The sequence below is a fragment of the Carcharhinus amblyrhynchos genome, chromosome 3 (assembly GCF_965287045.1).
Source record: "Carcharhinus amblyrhynchos chromosome 3, sCarAmb.v2.hapA, whole genome shotgun sequence".
NCBI classification, from domain to species: domain Eukaryota; kingdom Metazoa; phylum Chordata; class Chondrichthyes; order Carcharhiniformes; family Carcharhinidae; genus Carcharhinus; species Carcharhinus amblyrhynchos.
The window spans coordinates 14,683,168-14,710,783 of NC_137326.1; the positions used below are offsets into that span (position 1 = coordinate 14,683,168).

Genomic DNA, 27,616 nt, shown 5'->3' on the forward strand with positions numbered 1-27,616 from the left:
AGTGGAAGTGGCCTGCAGGTACTATTTCTCTTCAGATTTTTTAATAAGTGATTTGGAGGAACCGGTGCCAACATCTTCAGATGATAGCAAAACAGGAAACGTGGTTAATTTGTTGTAAGAATAAAGGAAGCTGCACAGGGGAAATAACAAGATGGACGATAATTCAGAGTGTGAAATGATACACTCTGATAAAAAAAAGACTAAGTTCTAAATGGCAGTAGACTCCATTGCTGTGATAAGCAGAGACCTTAAGAATGGTTTAAATATTAAATACTAAACACAAGAGAGTGACCATAGGATGTAGGAACAGAAGTAGACCATTGAATGAGATCATGATTAATCTGAAATGATAATCCTCAATTCCACTTTCCTGTCTTATCCCCACAACCCTCGATTCCCCTACTGATTAAAAACTGTCCATCTCAGCCTTGTACATATTTAACAACACAGCCTCTACACATCCCTCTGTGGTAAAAAAAAACTACAGATTCACCAACATCTGAGAGAAGAAATTCCTCCTTATCTCTGAGATTATGCCCTCCAGTCCTAGACTCTCCCACAAGGTGAAACACCCACTCAACATTTACCCTGTCAAGGCCCGTGAGAATCCTATTTGTCTGAATAAGGTCACCTCTCATTCTTCTAAACTTCAAGGAATACAGGCTCAACCTACTCAACTTCTCCTCAAAAGAAAATCCCTAGGTCAATCTAGTGAACCTGCCTTCAATGCTGAAGGAGTTTTGGGGGGGGGGGGGATGCAGAGTCACAAACATATCTCAATGAATTTCATGCTTGGAACAACACAGATGTTCTGGGGTTGCCTTTGCGCCTGTTTCTTGGGCCAGGAGTCCTCCCCAACACAGGGGGATTGCCTTCAGAATTGTCATTCCACTTCAACCCCTCTGCCTGGAATCAACATCGATTTCAACAAATTCAGATCATTGCACTACCCACATTCTTTTCAGCCAACTGCTCTTGATAATTATTATGCTGATCCTTTAGACTACCTTTTAGTTTCTTGTTTCTCTGTCCCATTCCTTTTCATCTTGCACCATCATCCCTTTTGACATTTAATGGAACCTGCTTTCACCCTATCACAGACCTGCCCTTTATTCTACCTTCCCCTCCCCCACCAATGCTCTGTACTTGCTTAAAACCTTATACACTTTTAACTTCCAGATCAATCTGAAAAGTTAAATCTGATTCTCATGTCATTGATGCAACCTGTCCCATTGAATATTTCTAGCACTTTGCGTTTTTATTTCACATTTGCCACATTGCAATATTTTGGATCTCTATTAAAGACCTCAACTCAGGTTGATATTATCACTTTAAAAAACACTAATGGAATTTAACGTTTTGTCACAAGGACATACAAGGCATAGACGCCAAAATTTAATGATGAACCCATATAAAATCTTAACAATACCCGTTAAGAATATTGTGGGCAAGATTAGGCTTGAAATTTGATCGAGGACAACGCAGATTCACTAAGATGACAAAATACAAATATGAATCCTTGAAATATGAGAAAAGCCCAGATTTGGGAGCAATACTTTAGGAACTTTCAAATTATGTACCGGTAGCGCAAGTATGTAAAAGCAGACTGTTTTCAGAAATTCAGGGATCTAAAATGAAAATAATTAAATGTCATATTTAGAACAGAGAACAAGGTAAACCTTCCAGTTCTCAGGAAGTTGAATTCACTTTCAATGTTAGCAGGCGAAACTGTTGACAACATTTATTAATTGGGTGAAAGGCAATTTAGGGATACAAGAACAGGGTGGGAAATATAATCAGAGATTCACATGGAAGTTAAATGATAACACCAATCTTCTGGGCCAAATAGCCTGTTTTCATAGTAATTTTTACATATTTCTATGTGTGATAACCCTTACGACGTCCATGGGAAATCACTGATTGATCTCCCTGTGGGGTTCATGGAGTATGAATTCCTTTGGTAATAGGCAGTGGCCTGTCCAGTTGGAACTCATTACCTAAGCATTTTATAAGGCAGGCCTAGGACTGGGCCTGCTGAATTGTAGTTCCAGGCAGAGGTGAGTGTGTACACACCACGGTTGTGGTTTTACTTTGTTTCCTACAATAAACTATATTCCTTTCCAGTGAGGCTCTCTGAATCACTATGCATTACAAATACAGCGAATAGGCTGAATTTTCCCAGCCGAGTGATTGTAGACTGGGAGATGAGGAGATTGGGTTAAAAGCGGGCAGCCATGTTGGAATGGCTCCCTGATGCATTTCTGCCTATGGGGAAATATTGGAAGGGAGGGGCAGAGGTGCTTGGTCCTGGATTGGCTGCCTGAACTATAGAGACTGACACACTTAAGATAATCAACCATGTTGGATCCTGCGGAACAGTCCCCCTCTATTTGGAGGTTGCTAGCTTAATGGTGGCAGCTTCTTTGTGACAGGCCAGGATTGCCATTGGAGCTGGAGGTTCCATACGCAAAAGCAGGAAAGGCCACACCTGTCACACATACGATCCATCCAAAGGGGCCTAGGGGCTTTGCCCTTAATTATTTTAACTTTAAACACATGTCTCCAAGGGCATCTCTTTGCTGAAACACCCTCATAGTCCTCGACCCATCTCAGTGACATTCATTTCCCCCGAAGGGGCTGCTGAAGCTACGGAGTTGCCGATCCTCTGACTGGGCCTTTGGCATCAGGAGCCCACTACTGTCTTTAGTAGTAGAACGAGTGCAGAGGTGGCCAATTAGGAGGCTACCTCGAGCAACAGTCTCTTCGGGTACTGAGCCAGTGAAAGCTCATGACCTCTATTTGGTTTTCACCTCAGTGTCTCAAAACCCACGCAGTTTCAATATCTTTAGTTTCGTACAGAATATTTATTGTTACACATCACCAGATTTTAAAGTGAATTATAGGTGGTTCCCACAGATGCATTTTCAAGACTGGTCTGAACACTTGTATCTGAGGAGTTTTAAGTACATTTTTGCCTAATTAGACTTCCTAAGCACCTTAGAATTGTTTGCTACAAAAGCTGATATATAAATGTAAGTTGTAGCTGAATTTATTAAACTATGTTATGAATGTCACAAGCCATTTAAAAATCTTCTTTTAGCTCGAGAAAATTAGTAAAACGCACTCATTCACGCTGAAGACTTCTACACACACTTGCTCCTAATGTCAATCAGTAGGCAGTGATAAGACTCTGCAGAAGTTCACTGCAGAAAAACTGCCTCAGTCACAACTAATGGCTGCTCCTGTTCCATAACATTCATTAAACCCATAGCTATCCAACTGTACACAGTTGTAGCAACTCCTCTGCACAGGTTCCCACAATGCACAACAAAGGGCAAAAGAAAATCTGTTGTATCTACAATCTGCCCACCATGGAAGACTTCCTCTACAATCAGTAATCTATATTCTAATCATATACTTATTTTTCTCAATTGTGAATGGCAGGGTAAAAGGGTGTTGGCTGGGAGAAAGTAAAACAACAAACAGGTTATGAGTTAATTTTTTTTACTCATTTATGGGGCGTGGGCATCACAGCTGGCCAGCATTTATTGCCCGAGGGCAGCTGAGAATCAACCACATTGCTGTGGCTCTGGAGTCACATGTAAGCCAGACCGGATAAGGACAGATTTCCTTCCCTAAAGGACATTAGTGAACCATGTTGGATTTTTCTGACAATCGACAATGGTTGCATGGTCATCGGTAGATTCTTAATTCCAGGCATTTTTTATTGAATTCAAATTCCACCATCTGCCATGGTGGGATTTGAACTCAAGTCCCTAGAACATTAGCTTAGTTTCTGGATTAATAGTCTAGCGATAATACCACAAGGCCTCCCCTGCGCCTAGTAACGCCTGTTTCTACTTGCATGCTGTAAACTCACCTGGTTCCAGTTGAACACCAGCCCTTCAGCTGTGTAATCGCGGTCCTTGTAGTCCTTAAAAAATTCACAGCCTGCAAACAAGATAAAAGAAAACTGTAACTACTGTGTCAACAATGCCTTCACTATGTCAACACTGCCTTCACTGCACCCTGGACAATACCTATCCCTCAACCAACAACAGTGAAACAGGTTCCAAATAAGAGTCACAGCAAAACATCAACTATGTTTCTCTCTCCATAGATGCGACCAAATCTGAAGATACTTTTCCAACACTTATCAGTTTTTAATTCAGATTTCTGCAGTTATTTTATTCTGGTGAAGCAAATTATCTGGTCATCATATTGCTGCTTGTGGGACTTGGCTGTATATAAATTAAATGTTGCGTGTTCAATATTAAGTTTATTTATTAGTGTCACAAGTAGGCTTACATTCACACTGCAATGAAGTTACTGTGAAAATCCCCTAGTCGCCACATTCCAGCACCTGTTTGGGTGCACTGAGGGAAAATTTAGCATGGCCAATGCATCTAACCAGCATCTCTTTCGACTGTGGGAGGAAACCAGAGAACCCAGAGGCAACCCAAGCAGACATGGGGAGAACATGCATCCTCCACACAGTCAGTGACCTAAACCAGGAATTGAACCCAGGTCCCTGGCGCTGTGCAGCAGCAATGCTAATCACTGTGTCACTATGGCTCCACTTGAAAAATACTTCATTGAGTGCAAAGGGCTTCGGGACACCCTTAGATCACAAAAAGCTTTGGATTCAGCCATGATCTTATTGAATGGTGGGGCAGGCTCGAAGGGCTAGATGGCCTACTCCTGCTCCCATTTCTTATGTTCTTATGTTCTTAATATAAGTCTTACATAATTCTACATAAATGTGATAAATATTAAAAATTGATAAGTTGGAAAACTCATGGGTGAACTCTCATTATTTTGTAAACAATTGAAATATGAACTTAAAATGAAAATTTGAGATTGATCTGACTTCACTCAGCATAAATGGACTTTTTTTAAACATTTGAATACTGAATGGCTGTAGGCAATCCTTTCTTTATCCAAGGCTTACCACCCATCCAGGAATAATCTGCCTACAGAATTTTCCACTTATTTTGGTGACATTTTATCAATTCAAACTAGATTTTAAAAATCAAAAAGGTATTTCTTTTTACTCAAATTTAAGAAAGATGTCACTGCGATGCACTGTGTAGTCTCAGTAATCACTTCGTTTTCAATGAGGTCATTTAAAATGAACATTGATTCTCTAAGTTTAAACTAATACATCAACAGAGCAGTGATTGTGCGAAGACAAATAATTCAATGAATTAATAACAGAACTGAATATCAAGATTCTCTCATGTGGCCCCCCACAAACTGGCTGCTGCTTAGGCCAGCTCTTCCACCACATAGCTGTCTTTAGACTAGGTAAAACAAGAACCTTGCTGATTTTAATTATTTAGCAAGCCTCTTTTTTTTCAAAGAATAAGGATCAATAACTTTGATTAGTTATTATCTCTGCAAGCATATTCAGCCCTTGCTGTGAAGCGGTTACCTGGGTATGGTATAGATAACAAGGTGAAATCTGCATATCTCTGAGCTTTGTCCACCTTCTCGGATGAGGTCACACTGAACAAGAAGGAGACAGGAAAAGGAATAATATTTATGAGACTTCACCATCTTGTCACCTACACGACAAATGTTGTATACTTGGTGTATTTATGTGCTAAGAACAAGGGATTCTATAAATGGGGAAGGAAACATTGCTCTTCTTTCGACAGAGTCAAGATTTGCAGGTAAAGGAAGCTAGGTGTAGAGTCCCACAGGATGCTGGAAGACTGCACTGAAATCAGTCTGAAATGCACACCTCTACATAAAGAGTAATACATCTGTTTTACACATCAGACATCACTATGGCCGCTAGGTAATACTTTGAGTCATACTTACCCTTGTGCTATAGGTTCATGATCTAAACTCAATTCACGTAAGAGCATTATAGGCAGCTGACAAGTCAACCTCCACCCCATCTATTTAAGTTGGGTTCAAACCCTGGCTGCAGAACGGAGAGTGTCCTAATCCAATTATGCCAATGAGTAGAAATCCATTTCCATTGTTTGAGTCTTTGCTGCTGCATAGCGTGCAAAGAATATCTTTCAGACACCCCACGTCAGTGAGCACAGAGGCCAAGAGTGTAATCTTGAGATGAAGGGGAAAGGAATGGAGAGGGGGAAAGTATCTGCTCTGAAGGCTTGCTGGCGAAAGCCACTGCAAAGTGCTAGATACAACAACTCAGAAGGAAACTGCACCTTACGTAAAAATGCAATATTCATTACAAGTTAACATAAGATTCAAAACACTTGGCTTAAAATAATTTGCTGCGTTTTCTTTAAAAAAAAATAAGTTAGTTTCATTTCCCTTTTAAAGCCCTAACCACATTAGCTTCGAATCTTACACACAGATGAACACTGTACAAATTGGCAAAGGGCAACTTAAATGCACGTTCCAAAGTTTTTCTTTAAATAAATCTCAAAAAACACGACCATGTATAATTTTAAACCCTTTCAGAAGCACTGACTTCCTCACCTCAAGAGAATTCTGTTGTACTAAGTCAAAATTAAGTCAGCGGAATGTGATAACACTGCGTGTGAGCAACAGTCAACAAGATGACACATGAGCTGCATTCAGAATGCGGCAGGGCCTCGCTTGGCCCCCAGGCTGCCCACCACTGCTCTGAAATCATGAGTTTACCTACTGACATCAATTTGAACTGTACACCGCAGCATTGCCTCTGACTTGAAGGATCTACAACTCTCTCTGCATCAAATACTATTGCACTCCATGTTGTTACACAAATGGATGGATTCATTTGAAGAGGGAGCAGGAAACTTGTTTTCAAAGTATTCATTACATTTGTTCCCTGTGAAACACCTTCCATTTCAGATCTAAGGCTTCAGAAGTCACTGACAGAGAGTAGCTGCTTGTAGCCTAGATAAATGGACTCACTGAAATGGAGTCTACCATTTCAAACCACTCTGCAAGCTAATGCACAACATTCTATTCCAAGAAAATACATCTCTGACAAAGCAGGCTGCAGTTCTAAAGATTTTCTTGTGATGGCCACCTTATGGACAATGGGGGCAATCTTAATGGCTTGCTACACCGGTCGATCGGTATGACGAGCCGGTTAAGATTGCAAGAGAGGCGAAGAACCAGAGTTGCGCCCGGTTACTCGCCTTTCGCGATCTTACCAGCCCTCGATTGATGGTGCAAGGCTGACTTAAATATTTAAATCAAAATTTCTATATTATTAGTGTGTCTTGGATGCAATCGTCCTGGCTCACTTGCCTTGACAGCCTCGCTGGTGGAGGGCCTCACTGGCAAGGATCACATATGGTGCCAGCAGCAGGGAACTGACGCAATGGCTTCACCGATGGGACTGGAGGCCATTCAGGCCCCCCACAGATGGTCAGGTCCAGAGGGGCAGTGCCAACCTGGCACCCTGGCACTGGATAGGGCCAAGGCCTATGGGGAGGGGCAAGTCCATGATGGGATAAGGCATAAGTGGAGGTGGGGGGATCTGCGCACTTTGCAATCAGGGATCAGCTGGGCAACAGTCAGCCAGGGCAGGTAGTGGGGCCTAATCACAGGAAAAACAAACTTAATTTCTTCTTTCTCCTTTCAGTTTATGTGAGCTTTAGATTGAATTGCAATGGTGATTTTTGATCATTAAATGCTACCTACTCATATTTCACAGAATTCAACCTTTGAACTATCCACATATCTCTAGACTGTGGGAGGAAACTGGAGCACCCAGAGGAAACCCACCCACTCACAGGGAGAACATGCAAACTCCACACAGACAGTGACTCAAGTAGGGAACTGAACCCGGGTCCTTGGCGCCGTAAGGCAGCAGTGCTAACTACTGCCACTGTACCACCAGAATATTGGCTACTTTCAAATTTTCAACACTCAAACTCATAAGGTGCACATCTGCTAGCATGACCAAATAAAACTATCAAATTCTAACTGCATTAGGAACCCCACACATTGAAATGCTAGTTGGAATTTTAATCCACCACATGCAAATGATTAATTAACTCACTCCTGACTTTCACTTACAGTTTTATTAAATCAAAAAACATGAAATGCACTTCAACACATAGACTTCACTCTCTTTCACGCACACACAGACAACATAAACACACAGACATAAACAAACCCATTGTGAGATAAGCATATAAGGAAAACAGCTGGTTATGTTGATGAAATTAGATTTAGGACGATCAGGGCAATCTGAAGCGGAGCATAACAGCCAGGTGGTGGGCCAAATGGTCAGTTTCTATGCAATTCTCAGCAATTGTAACTTACTAACACTGGTGACATAGTGGTCAGCACTGCTGCCTCAGAGCGCCAGTGACCCAGGTTCAATTCCAGCCTCAGGTCACTGTCTGTGCGGAAGTTTGCACGTTCTTCCCGTGCCTGTGTGGATTTCTTCCGGGTGCTTTGGTTTCCTCCCGGTGCTTTGGTTTCCTCCCATACTCCAAAGACGTGCGGGTTAGGTTGACTGGCCATCCTAACTTGACCTCGAGTGTCAGGAGGATTAGCAGGATAAATATGTGAGGTTATGGGGGTAGAGACTGGGTGGGATTATTGCCAGTGTAGGCTTTTTGAGCCAAATGGCCTCCCTCTGCACTGAAGGGATTCTATAATCGTAAATTCTTCTATTGAAAGAAGCAGTACGTGATTTAAGATTTCATATTATCCATCTGAAAATGAAGTACCTCCAGAATACAATAACTCTCTTCATTCTCTGATCAGTCAGACAGGAGCTGGGATATATAATGCTGGAAGACACAGTGTAAACTTGTGAAAATGGTCAGAATTCTGGAGATTTCAGAAGCAGACTGTATTGCTTTAGTTTGAAAGGTGAGGATGCACAATGGCAAGATCATTATACCGTTATGAATGGCTAAACCTGGCAGTCAGGATGATGGATGGCAAAAGCCACGACTAGAAATATTACTTACAGAACTACAGAAAATATAATAGATGGTTGCTAAAGAGTTCACATGGCAACAAAGCAGAAGTGATTTATCTACATGCTGGTACCCCAAGAATCCATTTCATTTTCAATAGTTCATGGAATTTTCAAGAAATATTTCAGAAATTAATATGGAGCTGATGTGTCAGCATTTTAAAGAGAAACGAAGTCAAGGTGTCAACACTTTAGACTTCAACATCTCTTTCTTTCTAATATTTATGAGGTTTCTTGTTGGAGCTGACATCTTTTATTACAATCAATAAATTGTTGCTCTGGCTGGTAATCACCTTCATTACCTCTGCTGATTTATGCTATGCAGCTGCGCTTCACATGATTAGTGTGGACTTGTTTTACAAGATAATTAAAATACAGTTATAAAAATTAGCTTAAAAGGTTTAAAAATATTTTTTCCGTGATGTGGACAATGCTGGCAAACCATTTATTGCCAGTTCTTATTTATCCTGTGGCTGTTAACAGTCAACCACAAAGTGTAGGACTAGAATAACGTGCAGGCCAGATTAACTATGGTGGCAATTTCCTTCCCTGAAGAACATGGGTGAATCACTGGGGATTTTATAACAAGCTTGCAGATTTTGTGGTCTTTTTCTATGGCCAGCCACACACTAGCATAAGTTTACCTAATTTGCTTTCACAACTTGCCTTGGTCTGATTTGAACTCATGACTGCCGGGTTACTAGATTAATATCAGAACAATAGTGCATCAATTGAGTACTGATTTCTATTCTCCTATTAATACATTCTGCTATCCTACGTTTGCCGCTGTTAACACTCTTTAGTCCCTAATGGCACTGTTAACAACCCCTTTGTCTCTTGTCCATGAAACATGTGTCAGACTCCCTTTCCATTCTGTTCCACCCCCTCCAAGTATATAATTCATCACATCTCAATCCCTTTTCAGTTCTGTACAACGGTCGCGATTCTCCCATCCGCGCCCGCCACTTTTCTGGCAGATCTGCCCAGGAGATGCACGTCTGCGGCCTTAAACGGGGATTTGCGCACGTGTGGGGAACAGATGCACATCTCCCAGAGCCAGTGAGCAGTCGTCCGCCAGACCATGCTGGAAACAGTCGGAAAAGCAGGTAAGTCATTTAAATCTTTTCGATCTATTTTAAATATTAGATTTGCTAATTATCAGAACCTTTCAGGTCTGAATCGAATCTCCCACCCCACCAGGAGGACTTCATTCCGGCGGGGTTCAGACTAGCTTCCCATGTTCGGGGAGCTTACGGGAAACCATGCTGGAATGAAGGGGGGCAATTGGGGCCCCCCAGAGGGTCGGGCAGTGGGGTATGGTGCCCCCGGGCATGGACACTCTGGCAGTGGCAGCCTGTGCCCCCTGGCACTGCCGAAGGGGCAAAGTCCCCATGCCCAGGGGGCACCTTGGCATCGACCTAGGTGCGATTGGTGGGGATTGGGGGTCCCGCTGCCACTCTGTGTTGGAATCGATCTGGGATGGAGGGTGGACAGAAATTGGGGTGGAGCTGGGGAGGTGGGTGGACTCTGCATCAAGGCGCTCTGGGATGGGAGGGGACAGGGTCAGGGCTGGCCCAGGAACTGTTGTGGGGGCTGAGAGAGGGCTGGAGGATCAGCAGTGCAGGGGTCCCGGGCTTGCCAGCGATTGAGCTGGCCAGCAAATGGGTGTTTGACAGTTTGGGACCACTGTGCACGCACAGAGCTCCAGAACTGTCCAATTCCAGCGCGAATAGCAACCCCGCCCCCCCCGCCCCACCCCAGGTTTTTAATCAGATTCATGACTGGGACCTCTTCAGTGCAGAGATTCAGGTGAAAAGCTGAACAGTCAGAATTGCCACGATCTAGAGCAGTTTTCCCGCCAATTCGGCACTTTTGGGAGAATTGCCCCCATGGACTCAAAATGTTAATTGTGCTTCTTTCTCCACAGAAGCTGCCAGACCTGCTGAGTTTATCCAGCATTTTTGGTTTTTATATCATAATGATTAGGCTTTGTTAAGAATATTTTACTTGGAGGGGAATAAATGAGAGCATGAACGAAATGACTGCAAAGCATTATGCATACTTTTGAGGGTTTAGTAAATATTGGTGCTAACACTCAAGTAGTTTTAACTAGCTATCCAAGCCTTAAAAGCAAGCTATAATCTTGATTATGCATGTGGGTCTGACTTCCATTTTTTTTTCCCTCAGAGTTTCTTCTGTTACGACCTTTATTATGTCTCTTCCTCACATATCTGTAAGAAGTCTCACAAGGCCAGGTTAATATTCAATAGGTTTATTTGGTATCATGAGCTTTCAGAGTGCTGCTTCTTCATCAGCTGAGTGGTTCCACTCCACCCACCCATCCCACTGATGAAGGAGCAGCGCTCCAAAAACTCGTGATACTAAATAAACCTGTTGGACTTTAACCCGGTCTTGAGACTTCTTACTGTGCCCACCCCAGTCCAATGCCGGCATCTCCACATCACTTATATCTATGCCACAGCAAGACATCAAATTAACAAATCCAACAATCACTTACTTCAACCCAAACTTTACTTTCTTCTTCTCCACCATCAGATCACAGATGTAACGAACAGAAAGATATCGCAGCAGCTTTATGTCATGACCTCGAACCTTATCAAATAGCTGAGAATCGCCATTCCTGGAACGATCAACAAAATAAAAATGAAGCAAGGTCAGAACAAAACCAAAAAATTACCGTCTTCTCCAATGGAAGCTCTCTAGTGATAAATAATCACTACTGAGAATATAAGCTGATATATTTCTGAGAAGGCAATCTATGATTGGGTTGCGATTGTGCTGATTCTTAGGGCATCAAACTGTGAGTCACAACTTGATGCAAGACATACTGTGCATCACAGAACATAACAGCCTTTGTGTTAAAGGTCTATTTATGGCAAATTAAGCTAAAGTTTATTTGGAAGCACAAGCTCAACTTGAAGGGCTTTAATATAGGCAACTGTGGGCTCATCCAGTTTGAACGTAAGAGAGATAAATCACAAGTATTTCCTTAGTAGGATTAAGGTGAATCATTGATGAGAAAGCGTTATTGATTCCTACAAGTTGAGAAAAAAGGTTTGACAGCATATTTTAAGAATCATTACTCCAACATTCGCAAACAAACTTATTTGCTTTCAGTCCTACCTTCCTACATTGCATGGTGACATAGTGGCAATGTTGCTGGCCTTGCAATCCAGAGAACCAGGCTAACGCCCACAGGACACTGATTCAAATCCCACCATGGCAACTGGTGCAATTTAAAATTAATTAAATCTGGGATTGTAAAATTTGCTGATGACACCAAGATTGGTGGAACGGCAAATTGTGCGGAGGGCATGGAAAGTCTGCAGAAGGATCTAGATAGGCTGGGCGAATGGGCCAGGAACTGGCAAATGGAATTTAATGTTGGCAAGTGTGAAGTTGTCCACTTTGGTAGGAATAATGGTAGGAAGGACTATTACTTACATGGCGAAAAACTGCAGCATGCGATGGTGCAGAGGGACCTTGGGGTCCTTGTGCATGAGTCGCAAAAACCCAGCCTGCAGGTGCAGCAGGTGGTCAGGAAGGCGAATGGGATGCTGGCCTTCATAGTGAGGGGGATTGAATATAAAAGTAGGGAGGTCTTGCTGCAACTGTACAGGGCACTGGTGAGGCCGCAGCTAGAGTACTGTGTGCAGTTTTGGTCGCCGCACTTACGCAAGGATATTTTGGCCTTGGAGGGAGTGCAGAGGAGGTTTACTAGGCTGATACCGGAGTTGAGGGGGGTTGAACTATGAGGAGAGGCTGAATAAACTAGGCTTGTACTCGTTAGAGTTTAGAAGAATGAGGGGAGATCTCATTGAGACGTATAAGATGTTGAATGGGATGGATAGGATAGAGGTGGAGAGGCTCTTCCCGCTCAGAAAGGGCAGTAGGACTAGAGGGCACAGCCTCAGGATAAAGGGGGGGCGGTTTAGAACGGAGTTGAGGAGGAACTTCTTCACTCAAAGGGCGGTGAATCTCTGGAATTCTCTGCCCGTTGAAGTGGTGGAGGCTGCCTCGCTAAATATATTTAAGACGCGGGTTGATAGGTTTTTGATAGGCAAGGGGATTAAGGGTTATGGGGAGAGGGCGGGAAAGTGGAACTGAGCCACGACAGATCAGCCATGATCTTAATGAATGTCGGGGCAGGCTTGAAGGGCTAGTTGGCCTACTCCTGCTCCTATTTCTTATGTTCTTAGCCCCATCATGAACCTCTTATCTATTGTTAAAAACCCATCTGGATCACTAATGTCCTCCAAGGAAGGAAATCTGCTGTCCTTGCCTGGTCTGGCTTGCAGTCGAAGGGCACGTGGATGATAATTAAATGCCCTCTAAAATGGCCTAGTAAGCCACTTAGTTTAAGGGCAATTAGTGGTGGGCAACAAAAGCAGGTTTTGTCAGCACACATCCCAGGAAAAAAATAAAGGCAAAAAAGTCACCATTCACTGAAATCTACAAAGCCTGCTTTGAAATATTCAAAGAAGAAAAAAACGGAACAGAAGAAATATAAAATACTATCCTCTCATGTCAAACTAATTCAAGGGACTCAGGCCATACTCCTGGTTAACAAGCTTCAAACAAACATTAGTATCGCTATCTATTCCTAAACCTAATACTGGAAGTACTTCATTTACCGTACTGCATAATCATCAGGCACTTCATCAGACTCTGCTCCTGCATCATCAGATCCTCCTAAGGAAAAACAAAGATTGTGCACATGATTACGACAATCAATAACTACGCGAGAAGATTGATAAAAGCGCTCCTATCCTCCAGACTAAGAGACTGCACTGGGCTTTAACAGATCAGCAAACTACTTCAAATGCCCACTTTCAGAAAACTACACACAGTTCAGTACAGCAGTTTTATTTCAGGCACATTTGAACTCCGAAGCCGACTGTTGCTTGTTAGTGTTCAGTTTAACAGCTCTGGCACATGTGGCGAATAATTACCTAGCGTGATCAATTCTGCCAAATGGCCCATTTCAATGTGGTAATTACTATTTAAGACTATGCATATGGAGCACCTGGATCTTATATTGCCCCCACCCAACTGTCCTGAGTAGAGGAAAGAACAAGATTCATGCAAAACTAAAGCGCATGGGATAGGGGGAAGTGTATTGAGATGGATAGAAAACTGGTTGGCAGAAATGAAACAAAGAGTAGGAATTAATGGGTGCTTTTCAAATTGGCAGGCTGTAATTAGTGGGGTGCGACAGAGATCGGTGCTGGGACCCCAGCTATTCACAATATATATTAATGATTTGGATGAGGGAACAAAATGTAACATCTCAAAGCTTGCAGATAATACCAAGTTGGGTGGGAGGGTGAACTATGACGAGGATGCAGAGATCCTTCAGAATGATCTGGACAGATTGGGTGAGTGGGCATATGGCAAATGCAGGATAATTTGGATAAATGTGAGGTTATTCTCTTCAGAAGCAAAAACAAGGTGACAGATTATTACCTGAATGGCTGTAAGTTGGGAGAGGGGAGTGTGCAGCTGGACCTGGGTGTCCTTATGCACCAGTCACTGAAGGTAAGCATGCAGGTGCAGCAGGTGGTAAAGATGGCAAATGGCAATGTTGGCCTTCAGTGCGAGAGGTTTCGCGTTCAGGAGTAGGAATGTATCGCTGCAATCATACAGAGCCTTGGTGAGGCCACGCCTAGAGTATTGTGTACAGTTTAGGTCTTTTCTCATGTTCTTGCTCTCGAGGGAGTGCAGCGAAGTTTTATTCGGCTGATTCCAGGGACGGCGGAGAGATTACAAGAGGAGAGATTGACTAGTTAGGATTGTTTTCACTAGAGTTCAGAAGAAAGAGGCAGGATCTCACAGAAACTCATAACATTCTAAAAAGACTAGACAGGGTAGATTCAGGGAGGATATTCCTGATGGTGGGGGAATCCAGAACCAGGGGTCACAGTCTGAGCATTTAGGGTAGACCATTTAGGATGGAGATGAGGAGACATTTCTTCACCCAAAGAGTGGAATTCAATACCACAGGAAGTAGTTGATCCCAAAACATTGAATGTATTCAAGAGGCAGCTGGATATAGCACCTGGGGCAAATAGGATCAAAAGGTTATGGGGAAAAAGGAGTAGGTTATTGAGTTGGATGATGAGCCATGATCACAATGAATGGTGGAGCAGGCTTGAAGGGCCAAATGGCCTTCTCCTGGTCTTATCTTCTATGTTTCTATGTTAACATTGCTTAGAATATAAGCTTCTGCACAAATACTATCAATGTAATATCAGATCAGCCTTATTCAAGCCAAGGCAGAAGATCGAGGTTACAGTCAGATCTCTGAAAGTAGCCACTGTCCCAGAGGCTGTTTGAGAAAGGGAGAGCTGACTGGTGGCGATTTAACCCAAGGATCACCACACTTCAGGTGAGAGGCAAGGTTGAGAAGACCTTGAAAGAGGCCTTCAAGGCTTCAGGAATATCAGCCAGTACAAGAATTGAACCTGCGCTGTTGGCATCACTCCGCATCACAAACCAGCTGTCCAGCAACTGAGCTAACTGACCCCCAAGTCAGATCTCTATCCCCATGCCCTCTCCAATACTGATATGTTGCTAAGGAAAAAAATACACCAATAACATTCAAATTCATTTGTATTCCTACAACTAGAATTATACATGTACATCTAATTAATTAAATCACAATTCACCTGAGAATAAGTAATTGTACCCACTGCGTCCATACAGTTCCCCCCAGCCAGCCAAGGTGGCCGACCGACAAATATGCTGCAACAGGGGAGAGAAGGAAAAGAAATTAAACTGTGGAAACTGAAAACCACTATCACTGCAGAGTAACAAATAAATATGTTCACATAGTGTACACTAGAGAATGAGAATGAGAAACTGTTCCCAGTCAAGGCAATATCAAAAAATAGAGGGAACAGATTCAAAATAATTGGCAAAAGAAATAAAAATGATGTGAGGAAAATTTTTCTTTTACTCAAATGGTGTTTAGAATCTGGGATAAACTGCCCAAGAAATGGTGGAGGCAAGCTCAATCAAGGTATTCCAAAGCGAAATGGATTGCTAGCTAAAAAGAATGAATGTGTAAGTTTACAGGGATAAGGAAGAGGTGCGAGATTAGTTAGAATGCTCCTTCAGAGAGCCAACGTAGACTTGTTGAGCTGAACGGCCTTCATTTGCACTGTAACAATTGTGTGAACTAGTTTTTTTTTGCCCTATACTTATTGAGGCAGAACTATTTGATTAAAAGTAACAATGAAAGAAAATATAGCAAACTCAAGGGTTTCACATATTCTCATCTGTAAATCCCTTTTCATTAACTTCCCCTCAGGACAAAGTGATGGTGGTTGCTGTGGAACTCAAAGAAAGCTGCCCACAAAGATCTCACTATCTTTATGTTAAATTTCCTTTTCCCAGTGTTAGCTTAAGTTTGGTGCCAAGTTATGGGGATTACCAGACATCCGGGAACATTGAAATCATCAAGCATGAAAAGCAGCCATACTCATTGAAATATTCTCACAAATAGCAAATCAGAAAAAGTAAAATACATGATTTTTCTTCACTTTAATTCAATTTTACGGAGAGAAATAAATAATTTTAAAAATTCAGTCATAGGATGTCAGCGCCTCTGGCTAGACCTGCATGTGTTACCCATCCCTAACTGTCTTTAAGGCGGTGGGAAGCTGCCTTCTTGACCTCTCCATCTAAATGATGTAGGTACACACAGTGCTGATAGCTGGGGAGTTTCAAGGTTTTGACTTAGTGGCAGTAAAGAAGTGGTGATATCATCCTTAGTCAGTATGGTGTGTGGCTTGGAGGGGAACTTTGAAGATGGCAGTGTTCCCATGCATCTGCTGCCCATGCCCTTCTAGGTGGTAGAGGTCATGGGTTTTAATGGTGCTGTTGAAGGAGTCATGTTGAGTTGATGCAGCGCATCCTGTAGACAGTACACACTGCTGCCACTACATCAGTGATGGAAAAAGTAAATTTTTAAGATGGCAGATGGGTTGCCAATGAAACAGACTGCTTTGTCCTAGATGGAGCTTCTGGAATATTATTGGAGCTGCACTTACCCAGGCAAGTGGAAAGTGTCCCATCACACTGCTGACCTGCTTTATAGATTGTGCGCAGGTTTTGGGAAGTCAGGTGAGTTACAAGGTGTAAAATTCTCAGCCTCTGACCTGCACTTGTAGCAACAGAATTTACATGGCTGGTCCAGTTCAGATCTGGTCAATTGTAACCACGTGAAAATTGATAACAGTGGAAGCAACAATGGTGATATTATTTGGATGCCATGGGGTTAAGGTCAAAGCTGAGATGTTGTATACAAACTTCAAACAAACTTTAAAAATATGGAATTTATCATAGATCTAAGATTCTACAAAGTATTAGTTTTCCAGAATCAGAGGGGTTTTTCAACAGTAACTAAGAACATAGTACGCAATTAAAAACCCAGTTACACTTCATTGAAAAAGATGTAACATTTTCAGGTTTTTGATGAAATTAATTACATAAAAAGATAAATCGTCAGTTAAGCAATTTTGAGTTGATCCCAGTCTAAGGCACTTCAACGGCATTCCTGACAGAGAAGCGTTAAATCACTGAAAACAGCTTCTGGGTTTCTGTTTAAAATGTGGTTAACGTCCAGGTTCCAGATGATTCTGTCAGTTTCAAAGTAGTAATTACCAAGAAAGTCGACAGTTTCGCCATTAATCCAGGCATTTTTTTGGCTTAAGAGTCACAACATTTAGCAGAGAAACTCTTACTGGTAAGCAAATTCGGACAGGAGGCACCAGGAACATGTGAAATATTTTGGGAAAGATGAATTAGGTCCAAAAACTGTATCATTTTCATGTGCTAGGTCTTCCCAATCTTATCACTCAATTCTTCTCTCTCAAGAAACACATCTAGTTCCACAAACTATATTTGTTGCCACTTTCAATGGCATTCTTAGTCAACTGTGATTTCCCTCCTTCCTCTTTCTACTTTTAACACTGCCTAGCATTTGAAGTCTTCAAATTTTATGGAATTATCTTATTTCCCTGATAACTTAGCAATTCACATTTTGTTAAAATATCCAGTTATTCACTTGTGATTTCAAAGCAATTACATTCCATTCCATAAAACATCAACAACCATTGCCATTCTCTATCTCTGCAATGTTTTTCGGCTTTTCTTCTGAGATTACATCTTTTAAATCAACTGCAGGTTTGAGTTACATAAACAGCCCATGTCTATGTGTCCCACCCATTCTAAATTAATATATCACTGGAAGCTCAATGAAAGAACGATTATACCTTTCCTTGGTACAAAATGACTGGACACACAAAGCGACTACGACATCGTGCCATCTTACTACGGCTCACAAAGTCCTGCAGTTTGCTCGTTTGAACTGTGCTCTCAAACCTACAAAAAGGAAAATATTAAAGGAAAAATTAAGCAGTGAAACTTAGCACATTGATAATGCATCCATATGTAAATCATACCACAAAGAGAAAAGTTTTGCACAATCCAGATAACCAGGGCATTGTTCTAAGGGCCCGGGTTCAAATTCCACCATGGTAGGTGATAGAATTGAGTTCAACAAAATATCTGGAATTAAAAGTCTAATGACAATCATGAGACCACTGTTGATTGTTGTAAAAACAAGTTTGGTTCACAAATGTCCTTCAGGGGAGGAAATCTGGCTTTCTGGTCTGGTCTGCACGTGACTCCAGGCCAATAGCAATGTGGTTGATCCTGAAATGCCCTCTGGAATAGCCTGGCAAGCTACTCAGTTGCAACAAACCACTACAAAGACTGCAAGAAGGAATAAAAATCCCCATCAGGCATTGACCACAGCAAACCCAGCCCCATCGACTCTGCAAAGTCAGGCTTATTAAATTGAGAGGGCTTCTCATAGACTAGTCAAACAATAGCCTGACATATCATACTGATGGAATCAAACGTCCCAGACACTACCATTTCCATCCTTCGGTATGCCCTGTCCCACTGGCAGGACAGACCCAGAAGACGTAGCATAATGACATACAGTTCAGGATGGATGGGTGAGAGGGGAATTATCCTGGAAGTTCTCAACATTGACTATAGACCCAATGAAGTCTCATGCCATTATATCAAACATGGGCAATGAAATCTCCTGCTGATCACCATGTACCATGCCCCCTCAGCTGATAAGTAAGTAATATAGATACTGTTGTGGTAAGGTCACTATTTTGTTCCAAATGTCTGTCAATAAATTTCCTCCACTCTGCCTGTTCATGCCACCAAGCCTGGGGGGTACCACTGCGCTCACCCAGGCCTCATCTCTGTGGAGTGCGAGTTTAGCAGTGTTACGTCCCTCCCACCTTCTTGCCAGCTCTCACTAAGTAAGGGCATTCCATCAGCTGGGATATGGACAGGAACCCAGGAAAGAGGACACAGGAAGCACTGTCTGCATACCAGCCTTCACAAATTAAAGCAAGGGCGCACCAAACTGAAGGGTAGTGAAGGCCTGCAAGGTGAGCCCTTCCAACCCCTCTCCCTGAAATGGCAATTCTGGGCGCCCATGCCCAGCCCTGAGTTGAAATTATCTGTGTTCCCCGAGCAGTGTACACCGTGGAGCGTGCTGGCTGCCTGTGCTCACCTCTGAAATCCCCCCTGGAGGGCCAGGTTTACACTTCTATAGACCTGTTGTAAATGGTGCCAACATGACTCACACCAACACCAGTTGAAAATTCTGTGTGGGCTCAGCATCCGGAGAGAGTAATGACACATTAATGTATTTAAATGAGCATTCTATGGTCCCACAGTGTGTTTCAGGCCACTCCACCAGTAAGGAGATGGGAAGATCGTAACTCGGAAACATGCCAGCACAAATCTCGCCCTCTAGTTTTTGAGCACACGCTGCCATTCCAACAGACAGTGTGGACTCAAAATCACCCTCAACGAGTGGAGTTAAAGAGAAGTAGTAGCTGTTGGCTAACATTTTAAGGAAAACGAAAAACTGAAATAAGCATGACTTTTCACTGTTGGAGATTAAGAAGTAATTATTCATACATCGCACTGCAGGAAGAATGGAACTTTGAGCAATGAGGCTCAAGTAGACAACACCAGCAATTTTTCACATCGTAGAACTGCTTCCACCAGTTGAAATAGCAAATATAAACAGGATTAGACATCATTACCTCTTAACGACTAAATGAAAGGAAACAATGTGAGAAAAATGTTTGATAATCTGTATCTTTCTTCAGTGGTTTGTGGTGCTGTCATATGACACCCTACTTATTTTAGTGGAGTCAAAATGGATCAATAGGACAAGCATTACTGGGAATTGTGATTATTCAACTGAAAAATCAACACTAACTGTAATTTTGTTAAATAAAGCCTTTGCAAATGTACAAAAAAAATTGAATAGTGTTCTAGAATTCCTAATATAAACAAGTCATACAAGAAAGGAACAGCATTCACCACTCACTGAGTTGAGTGCTGTCCAGAGGGCTTTCGATAGACTTGCTGTCATCGGCTGCCTGGTCCATTGCAGCACCCTTTATATGGGATCTGTGACATGTGAGAACAGTGGAAGCAACAGCAAGGCTTTTCAAGCAATCAAACTGAAGAATCCTCGTGCAGCCAAGCAGAATGTAAGCCAAGGAGAGTAAAGGGACAATATAAATTAGATTCAAATCTTGTACAGACAGTGAAAAAGATTGGGACTGGGAAAAGAGAAAGGGAAGAAACAGACAAAAAAAATTCAAACAATGTTTTATTTTTTGCGTATTAACTTTGGATCAGTTGGTAGCCCTCTCGCCTCTGGGTTCAAGTTCTGCTCCAGGGCTCGAGCATAAATATCTATGCTGACACTCCACTGCAATACTGAAGGTGCTATGCTATCTTTCATTTCTGCTTGAGTAAATGTAAAAGACCCCATGACATTAGTTTGAAGAAGAAGAAGGGGTTATTCCCAGTATCTTGGCCCTCAATCAACATCGAAATGAAACAGTTCATCTGTTCGGTATCTCCTTGCTTCCGGCGGAAGTTTGCTGTGTGCAAACTGATTGATGTAAGGCAAGAAAACAGCAGTGACTATGTGGCAAACAGTGTAGACTTTGTGACTGTAAATCACTTTGAGGTGGTCGTGAAAAGTACTATAAGAATTCACTGATTTTAAAAAACTCCAACACTATTTAAATTCTGAAGGAGTCTACAATTGTAAAGTTAAATTCCTATAGTCAATAATTATAACTGACCGTGCTGTTCAAACTTCACTTACACCGTAAGCATCAGCACCTTTTCTTGCCAGCTTCAGTGACTAACAAGTGGGTCAGTACCACAGTTCCACGCCAGTTGATTTCATTGCTGAGTTGACAGGTGAAGTGCTCTTATGATTGCATCCTGTAGAGGAGTAGGGTAACTTGGACCGCAACATCTCAATTTCCATGTTTAATTGACCATTTGCATATTCTAGATGTTGGTGCCCAATTTACAGTGAGTGCTGTTAGCCTGTTACTCGCTTCACAAAATTAAAGCGAATATCTCAGAGATCAAACCACATATGGATGCAATCAATCTCTTACATTAAGGATGCAGATATCTACCAAGAATCTTTAACAAAAACAAGATTACTCAGTAAAAGACACTCCTCAGGGTCTTGACATTTCAGGTGGATCAAAGTTCTAATTTGCAGTCAGCTACATGACTTGGCACTCTTAATATTCCTGATGTTAAATATTAACTGGCGTTAAGTTCCTGATCAAAAACTTGCCTGTCTTGAGATGCTACATGACCTGAACATTTAAGTCTCCACAGGGTCTGCTGTAATTATACACATAATATAGTATCTAATTGTCAGATTGTTAAAATTAAACTTTAAATAGGAAACATCAAATGGGAAAATCTTTTTTTTTAAATATTGAAGCTATTTTCTCTGCAGCATTATTATTCCACAAGCTACTCAGCCAACTTAAGTTGAGTAGTATTGTTAGAATTAAATGAGTTCTACATGCATACATTCCATTAAACAATATAATTTAAACTAAGTCTGGTTACTTGCTAAACTTTAATTGTGCAACTGGAAATACTTAGTTGCCTCTCACAGCCAGTAGCTCAGAATATCAATGAACACTTTCGCTTATGCACCAATATGGCTCAAAACCAAAATTCCACTTGAACACAAAATAAATACACTTTGCATCATCGAGTACAAACGTTTCCTTCCCCTTTCACTACAAATAATGTATCGCTATAAAAAGAAATTCCCCATACATATAGCATCAATTCTTGCCATGAGGATTGTTTCACGTCTGCTCCTGCTCTTAAAACATCCGCCAAGCACCACCCAAAGGGTGTATCTATCAACACCTGCAACCTCAAAGAACAAAGAAAATTACAGCACAGGAACAGGCCCATCGACTCTCCAAACCTGCACCGACCATGCTGCCTGAGTGAACGAAAAAGAACCTTGTCTACACCTTTTCGAAGTGATTGCATAGCACTAGCATTTGGTCATATTAATTGTGATGAGTAGATCTGTCAATTAATTTTATTTGTGTGTAATAGTGATATCCACAGCAGATATCAACAACGGATAGAAAATACTTGTGGTGGGGGTGAACATGGTGGTGTTGGGAAAATTTGTTCAAAGCTGGAGAAAATATTGTTTACTTGATTTTTAAGCAGGCCTGGACCCCCTTAAACTGGAGCTGAAGGAGTTTCAGTGTCTTGCAATGCAAATTACAGCTATTTCTGAAAAAGAAATGGTAATGAAGCAGATCAGAAGCAGCAGCCTCCTCTGGTACTCAATGCGCAAGGAAACAAACACATGGATTACTGTAGACCACTTCTCATTATTTGGGTCACTTCCATTCTCCAATCAAGGTAGGAAGTAAAAACAACAGTTTAAAAATATGAAACTATTTTGACCAGAAATATTATTCTTGGATCAGTTCAATAATTTTTTCAATATGAATTTCTTAGAGCAGCCCAAACAGCCACTCATTCAGCAGACCAACCTACATTAAGACAGACACAATGGAAGTGATTGATTCAGTTTCTGAATGTGTCAAGCTGAGATTTGACACAGATTTAACCACATTCATGGTGATTACTGATAAAACATGTAACTAGGGCACATTTTATGAGCTCATTGGAAGCTCAATAGAATGAGAATGAATGGAAACATGACCTACAAGGATGCTGAAACTTTGATCTGATGTGGAGTTTCCTGGAATAGAGAGGTTAGCCAGGAGAAGCATGATTCCAATCAAGCTACAAATAAAACTCTATGCATTATTTTCCTTTCTTAAACTTGTCATTCTACTTCCTCTTCATTAACTCAATATGCTTCTGTTAATCCTGCTCTGTGACCACTGGATAGGTGGCAAGCACAAATAATTCAGCTGAATCTCTTTGACTTCCGCTTGCTATGGATTAAATGTTTGTCTTCTGAAAGGCTGGAAAATAGCATTTAATTAAAGGAAAAAGAAAAATACAGCTTATGCCATTCAAAGGAAATGCTAGCCATTTTGAACGTTGAAGAATTAAGTTTTGTTCCAATGATAAGGGATTTTACTCTATAGCTCTTTATAAAGAAACTGTAAAGTTAAAAGCTACAAGAATACAAATTAGGGGCAGGAATAGGCCACTCGGCTCTTCAAGCCAACTCTGCCATTCAATAAGATCATGGTTGACCTGATTGTAACCTCAGCCCCACATACCTGATAACCTTTCACTTCCTTGTCATTCACAATCTATTCAACTGTAGTATCAAAAATATTTAAAGATTCTATTTCCACTTCCTTTTGAGGGAGAGAGTTCCAGAAACACAATCCTCCTCAAATGAGCGCCCCCTTATTTTCTAAGGGGAACCTCCAGTTCTAGATTCTCTGACAAGAGAAAATATCCTCTCCACTTCTATCTTGTCACTATCCCTCAGAATCATGCCACTCTTGATCAAGTCACCTTTTACTCTTCTAAACTCCAGTGTATCCTCATAAGGTAACACATCCATTCCTGATAGTAGTCCAGTAAAGCTCCGCTGAACTACTTCTAATGTATTTTACACATTCCCTTAAGGAGGCCAATAGTGTACAAAATACTCCAGATGAGGTCTCAATAATGCTGTGTACAACTGAAGCAAAACTTCCCTACTTTTGTAATCAATTCACCTCACAATAAACAATAACATTCTATTAGTTTTTCTAATTACTTGCTGTAACTGTACTAGCCGTTCTAGCCTTCTGTGGTTTATTCACTACAACACCCAGGTCCCTCTGCACCTCGGACCTGCAATTTTTCATCATTTATTTAATAAGTTTTTTTATTCTTCTTATGTGTCTTTGTAATCTCCTTTCGCTTTCTTCACAATTTACTTCCCTACCTAACTTTGTCGTCAGCAAACTTAGCAACCATATCCTTCAGCCCTTTCATCCAGGTCATTCATATAAATTGTAAAAAGTTGAGGCCCAAGATTTTTGTGGTGTTGGCATATTATACTATTGATATCTTTACATAAATTACAAGAATTCCAATTCATATGAAATAAGCTATTAGCTTGCAGAACTGGAAAGCTCAGTGTGAAGCACTGAGTATTTGACAAAGTATATAGCAGATGGAAAATGAGAAATACAGGAAATTGCCTGGGCAATTGCTTCCCATTAGAATATGGTCATCCATTGTAAAATCTTCGAGTTTTATGCTTTGTGACCCATAACAGCACATCTAATTGCTGTAATTTGGCAGCGAGCCTCAAGAACACATATCAGTGAGGTACTTGGGCTTAATTTAATGGACTCCATATTTGAGTTCAATTCTGTTCTCAACTGACACCCACACACTCCCAGCTAATGTCAAAGTTTAGACCCAGATAAGTTAAAGCAAAATGCTAAAAACGTATTTAGTTTATTTTCCCTTGGCTTGAATCTCAATCAATTACATCACAAAAATAAGAGAATCCAGATACTAAAAATGTTGGTGACTGAGATATGTATGTTCATACTTCTCCTGAATAAAATTGTTAAATTGAAAACCACTCAAACAGGTTTTTAAAATTTATTTTGGCAAAGGCACTTGAGAGAAAGGTTTGTAGAAATAGGCATACCAACAGGGTAATCACGTCTATTGCAAAAGAAGAACCCAACCCCAGTATTTGCAAATAAATAAAGGGAGTTTTACAGAGTGGGACACGTTCCAATTTTATTATCACGTTCTGGCATTAAGCAAGCATGCATTGGCTATAGCAAGGCCAAATGCATAGTCATGCTATACACTGCTCAGACCAAGCACCTTTAAGCCCCTAAAAATCAACAGGTAGGGAGTTCCTATCTAGCACTGATGATGCTGTCAGGATAGGTGGCCGAAAAAAGTCTCACAAAGAAGGAAGAAGAGTGAAACATCCTTCCTCCACAAACAAGGTTATCTTTTGGAGTAAGAAAAAGCTTCAAAACATGCAGCTCTGATGGACTAGTTCACCTGAAAAACTGACTGCACTCATCCTATGCATATACCAGGCAATCAAAGCTGCACCAACAGCAACAAAATAAACTCATAACATTAATATGCCCTTTCTCCCAGGTTCAACAGTCAGCAAAGGAGGAAGCAAAACCAGGTGCAAGAATCATTTTTAGCTTTTGCAGTTCAACATATTGCATCTGTTAACTGTTTCCCTCCCCAGGTTTATTTGAACAATATCTTGTTCCCCTATAACCAGCACCAAACAATTTATCCTTATTTCTTAAGCCAAAATACCATCCCCTCTTTGTTTATCAAATTTGGGTTGGCTATCAAAGTGGCAAGATCTCCACTGATGATTCAATGAAGCAACATGAAACTAGCCAGACGGACCAGAAGGTCTGAGCATTATTCCCTGATCTATGCTGAGTTGGTTAATAGCCTTGCAACAGTGTTGATGCTGCAATGTTGGAGGCCAATGGGCCAAACATGGAGGTCCATTTGTGATTTTCCAATAAGGGCAAAATTGGCCTTGACTGTATCCATCAAGCAGTCATACACTGCCAAGTCTTACGTGTGAATTACATAACTTGCTAAGGTGCTGTAGAGGCTATTCAGGCCATGCTCCTGAAGTCAACAAGTACAAAAAAATGTCAAAAAAAAAACAAAATTTGTATGGTGCAGGATACCATTATAAATGATTGGAAGGGTCAAACGTAAACATTGATACAAGCACACAGAACAAACATGCATGATTGATGCTTATAGAATTAAAAATTATGCAAATCACAGGCTTAACTTCAAACAGCTAACATAAGAAGTTTGAGATGTAGAAACTGTGGAAGAACAGAAAACAATTGCGGTGTGGTGTGCATTCCATGAAACACACCATTGGCTCTGAAGCACTTTGAGATGTCTGGAAGCCTTGAGAGGCATAAGTCTTATTTTGCAGGAGCACCCAGCAGCCTCACAATTCAAAAAGTGCAAGATAATGATAACTGAAGATGTGAAGTGTGCCATAAAACAGCCAGAGTAAATCAAAAAGTTTTGCATTATTAATTTTTCAAAAAAAAAACATGTTTTACAAGCAGCAGAGACTAAACCCATTTTTGTATTATTGCCTTGGCCTTGAGAGAATAAACAGGAGGCTTGACGGGGTAGATGCTGAGAGATTGATTCCTATTTTCGGGGAGTCTAGGGCCAGAGAGGACAAAATCTCCGAGTAAGAGGGTGCCCATTTAAGACAGAGGTGATGAGGAATTTCTTTTCTCAGAAGGTAGTGAATATGTGGAATTCCTTACTGCAGACAGCCGCAGAGGCTGGATGGTTAGGTATGTTCAAGGCTGAGATGACAGATTTTTAATCAGGAAGGGAATCAAGGATTATGGAGATAAGTTAAAAAAGTGGAGTTGAGGACGATCAGTTCAGTCAATGAGCTCACTGAATAGCAAAGCAGACTTGAGGGACTGAATGGCCTATTTCTGCTTCTAAACCTTATGGTCACTCTTCTGTGTTTAATGCTTAATAATTAAAGCATTCATCAAAACTACAGTTCAAACCCTAATATCCCAGCAACATGTAATATGTCACCACAGAGAGAATAATTTTGAATGCGCATGGTGGTTTCATTTTTCCTGTAGTAAAAAGTCTGACAACACCAGGCTTTAGTCCAACCGATTTATTTGAAAGTAAACTCTCTAGCTTTCGAGGGGATTCCCTCTTCTTCAGGTGAATGGAGAGTTCTCCACTTCATTTTTCCTGCCACAGCGGTGGATATTTGCTCCAGGAAAACCAGCACCAGTTAGGAATACCTGGTTTCAAAAATCCATCAGCTGAAGTTAAATATAAAAGCAGTTAAGGGACAGAGGGTAACATAGCAAAATTTGCAGATGATGCTAAAATTAAGTGGGAAAGCAGGCAGTGAAAAGGATACAAGACCTAAACATAAGGGGAAGCGATGGTCTAGTGATATTATCACTGGACTATTAATCCAGATACATTTCTAATAACATAGATATATTTCTAATATAGAAAGGGAAAGAGGGATATGGGGAACTGTTGGGGAGGTGGATTTGAAACCAGGGAGAGATCAGCCATGATTTGATTGAATGGCGGAACAGGCTCGAAGGACTGAATTTGCCTACTTCTGCTCCTAATTTCTATATTCCTCTTTACTTCTAATACTGAAGAACATCTAAAGTCTAGATAATTGCTTTTCCTTCTTAAATGAATGTCACCATTCAAACCATCTTTTAAGTAATTTGATTCATTGTT

The 27,616-nt window shown here is 41.2% G+C and overlaps 1 protein-coding gene across 3 annotated transcripts in view; it reads right to left on the reverse strand.

The window, feature by feature from the left end:
• Window positions 1-27,616, reverse strand: part of mtmr14 (myotubularin related protein 14) — an 84,462-nt gene that overhangs the window by 46,186 nt on the left and 10,660 nt on the right. For all 3 annotated transcript variants that reach the window (XM_080181671.1, XM_080181678.1, XM_080181663.1), the window contains exons 3-8: window positions 18,214-18,322; window positions 15,604-15,679; window positions 13,570-13,627; window positions 11,433-11,555; window positions 5,435-5,508; window positions 3,881-3,951 (exon numbers count right to left, since the gene is read on the reverse strand). In XM_080181671.1, coding sequence (XP_080037797.1) covers window positions 3,881-3,951; window positions 5,435-5,508; window positions 11,433-11,555; window positions 13,570-13,627; window positions 15,604-15,679; window positions 18,214-18,322 — 511 coding nt within the window. The remainder of the gene's footprint in view (window positions 1-3,880; window positions 3,952-5,434; window positions 5,509-11,432; window positions 11,556-13,569; window positions 13,628-15,603; window positions 15,680-18,213; window positions 18,323-27,616) is intronic.